At 36.6% G+C, this 4,128-nt stretch overlaps 1 protein-coding gene across 1 annotated transcript in view; it reads left to right on the top strand.

The window, feature by feature from the left end:
* efl1 (elongation factor like GTPase 1) overlaps positions 1 to 3,880 on the top strand; it is a 158,108-nt gene extending 154,228 nt beyond the window's left edge. Inside the window, exon 20 of the mRNA XM_083559045.1 lies at positions 3,621 to 3,880. Within this exon, the coding sequence (XP_083415171.1) occupies positions 3,621 to 3,809 (189 nt within the window). The 3' untranslated portion in view covers positions 3,810 to 3,880. The remainder of the gene's footprint in view (positions 1 to 3,620) is intronic.
* Positions 3,881 to 4,128: the final 248 nt, after the last annotated feature.

Here is a 4,128-nt window from a genome sequence, read left to right as displayed (position 1 = left end):
GTTTTAGACAATAAGGGTTTTAAAACTTGTTTTTAAAAATGCCATCAGAAATTACAGCACAGAAATTTGAACATGGTCCTAGTAACAGCACAACAACAAAAGAAAATCTTTGAATTTATATAATAGAAATCTTCATTTCGATGGTCTTAGGATCAGCCAGAACATTAAAACCACTGTGAGGTGGAGTGTTTTTCTCATTACAGTGGCAGCTGTGAATGGGTGGGATATTTTAGGCAGCAAATGCATAGTCGGTTCTCAAAGTTGAAGAACCAAGAAGAATGGACAAGTGTAAGAATCTGAGTGATAAGGAATAAATATTTTGATGGCTAGAAAACTGATTCAGAGCAATTGCAAAATGTCTTGGGGGGTCTTTCCAGTATGCAGTGGTTAATACCTACGAAAGTAGTCCAAAAAAAGACAGTCAGTAAACCGGTTACAGGATCATGGGCACCTAAAGGTTATTTATGTGTGTAGAAATGTGTGTATTCTGTCAGGTCTTATCCCACAGAAGAGATCACAGCTTTTTGCGTATAGGACTTTGTCGTTCAGACCGGCCAGACTCTTGTCCACTGCTGAAGGCGCCTACAATGTAAATGTGAGCATCAGATCTGGACCATAAAGCAGTAGAAGACGGTGGCCTGATATAATTCTTTTATATCATGTGGATGGCTGGGTGCATATTCATCACTTGCATGGGGTAAAGATGGGATCAGGATGCACAATGGGCATAAGGCAATCCCGTGGAGGAAGTGTGATGCTCCAGGCAATATTCTGCTGGGAAACCTTGGGTCCGTTGCATTTAAGTGGATGCCTTGAGTCTCAAAAATGGACTCCCTTTTTGAGCTTGGTTCCTCTCAAGTTTTCTTCCTTATGTCATCTTAGGGAGTTTTTCCTTGCCACAGACATCGCTGGCTTGATCATTAGGGATAAATGTACAATTCTAGAGAACAAACGTATTTTATTACCTCTTTATTTATATAAAGCTGCTTTAAGATAATGTCCATTGTTAAAAGCACTCAACAAATAATAATGAATTAAATTAGTGTGGATGATACTTTGACACCTACAGTCAATCAACAGTCAAGGTAAACGGTGTGCATTTATCCCTGATGAGCAGCCGTGGTGACTGTGGCAAGGAAAAACTCCCTTAGATGTTATGAGGAAGAAACCTTGAGAGGAACCAGACTCAAAAGGGAAACCCATTCCCATTTGGGTGACATCAAGAGTTTGATGATAAATTTTTCAACAATACAAAACACTGGAGAGTGAGAACTAACATGAGCACTGGAGTGTAAGATTATAAGTGATGATCTTTCTACAGTCTTATACAGTCTTTATGGTTATAAAACTAGGAGCTACTGAGCTCAACATTTGTGATCATCACAGATCCAGCATCAGCTTCTCCATGCCAGAGCCTTTAAACACTCCAGGAAGTCCAATGTCAAAACTCCACACATGTAGTGGGATCCAATTGGCACTGGTACGTCCCTAGATGGTTCGGGATGTTTGCGAGTACGGCATCTACTTCTTCAAAGGTCCATAATCTTAGACCACAACACACCTTCCGATGTCTTGTAAAGTTCAGGTCTTGACTGGTCAGATCTGTTTTGGCAGCACAAGGGTTAACTGCACAGTATTAGGCAGGTGGTTTTAATCCTAATGGTGTATCAGTGTATTATTATGCAGCATGAAGACAGGGGAAGTAATGTTCAGTGGTGTCTCAGTTTGGTTATCATAATGGCACATTCACCCTCTGACTTTAATTAAGACTTATGTCACATGACTGATTGCAAAAACTGTATTGAGTGTACCAAAGGGTTTCAGTGTAGACAGGCTTATAGACAGGTGCGGCTTATTTATGTTAAAAATTAAAATATTTGTAAAATTCAGTGGGTGCGGCTTATATTTGGGTGCGCTTAAAAGTCCGGAAATTACGGTAGTCTAAATCGATTACCAGCATTCGCCAATAATCATTGCTCCATAACTATATGCTCGCTTTCCTGATATTAATGTCATTCCTTGTTGTCGTACTCTCATTGTAGTTCATGCTGTCATTTATTTGTCTATATTTCTTTCTCTCAAGGATTGTTTGCTGAGGTACTGCACCAGTACTTCAGTATTTTTGCTCAATTTATAAAATATCTATTTACTGCAATATATATATCATGCTGCATTCATCATTATTCTATTGTATTTTTCATACTCACACTACTCCTGTTATATACTTTATAGATAAACTCTTTGAGACACATGAATTTTTCAGTCATGTCTGGTTCTTCCCTGAACTGTAATCACAAATTTGGAGGCACACAGTTGTATAGGTTACCTTTGGATACAGTCGAATAAAATTTTCCCTTCACTTGAACTATAAGACCAAGACCTGATCCGGCATGACAATGCCCCTTTGCTTAACTAAAGATATGGTTTACAAGGTGTGAAGTGGAAGATCTTGAGTGGCCTGCTGTAGCACCTCAACCGAAATCTAATTAAACATCTTCCCAGAAAAGGTTAATTATAACAGCAAATGGGAACTAAAAGCACATACAAATCTATTGCTTAGTTATTCACAAACTTTTGTATATATTGTGTGTATATTTTTATTTACCTACCTTCTCACACGTTATATTCTTACTGTCACATTGCTGTAAATCCCTTTTTCCCCAGTAAGGATTAATAAACGCTCATTTCGCTGTAAATTATTCTATTTCACTGGAAGGTCGGGTGATAATATAAACAATAAGGGATATGACCCAGTGGAACATGCTATTATAGGAAAATCATCAACCCAAAGTTAATTATTTCCTAATTAGAGTGTTGTCAAACTGTGTTATTCTTCTAACCACAGCAATTTGCCAGTGATTAAAATTACAGAATTGCACATCATGCTTAATATTTATTTAGCATTGTGTCCATTAAACATGATAGTTATTGCACTTACTGCACCTGTAAACATTCCCTCCCTACTTTTTTCTATCTTTATTGATGTTAATTAGACCAACAAAAAAAATTCAGCTCATGTAATAGAGAAAATGCAAAGCTCACCATTTTAAAGCTTTTGTCATTCCAGCTTTAACACTGACTGTTCCAAAACAGTCTGATACAGGAGAATCCTTCCAAAAGAAGAGTATAAATAAACATGCACTTGAAGAAGATTTCACCATATTGACTATCATTTGAAACTTTTATTTATGGTTGTTTCTTGTATAAATTAATGAATGTATTTATTTTTTGTTTATGCTGAGTGTACAAGTTTCTGTGAATGAGCTGTTACTAAAGAAACGATAATGTATTGGAACCTGTGCATTATGTAAATCTTCTGACCAACTAGAATCAAGTATTAAATTTTTTGTATTGCAACCACCACATGGATGGATGCTATTATTTGATTATAATTGCTATTTTATTATTGTATTTTGTTTTTAATTTTAGTGTTTTTTTTATCATAATTTATTTCCATTTATTGGGCATTTTTAAAATTCGAAATAAAATTCGACTACTTATTTACTTACTGATACTGTACTTAAGCACAAATTATACTGCAAAATCCAGTGCTGTAAAAAAAATGCTTTCAAAGCATGTCATGAAGGAAATGTTCTCACTACGTTTTGTGTGTTCCTCAGGTCATCTCCAGCGATCCATTCTGGGTGCCCACCACTGAAGAGGAATATCTCCACTTTGGAGAAAAAGCAGATTCGGCCAATCAGGCACTGAAGTACGTGAACGCCGTTCGAAAGCGCAAAGGGCTTTATGTGGAGGAGAAGACCGTTGAACATGCTGAGAAACAACGGACTCTTAGCAAGAACAAATGAAAACGTGTTCACAGGCATTAGTCCCGCATTACCTCATAATGCCTTTGAAATTTTAGGTGTGTATATATATATATATATATATATATATATATATATATATATATATATATATATATATATAAAATGGCTGTACACTGTACTGAGTTCCAGAGAGATAGTTTAGTATTGTCACATGTTGTTTCCAGCCATATGTGGTTCTTCCCAAAACTTTTACCGCAAAGTCAGAGGCACACAATTGTATATGTTTTTGGATGTGGTAGAATAAAATTTTTCCCTCACTTCATCTAGGAGGCCCAAGCCTGTTCTAACATGCCAGTGT

This window comes from Silurus aristotelis, assembly GCF_946808225.1.
Source record: "Silurus aristotelis genome assembly, chromosome: 13".
In the NCBI taxonomy this organism is placed as follows: Eukaryota; Metazoa; Chordata; class Actinopteri; order Siluriformes; family Siluridae; genus Silurus; species Silurus aristotelis.
This window is presented reverse-complemented; position numbering and strand designations above follow the sequence as displayed.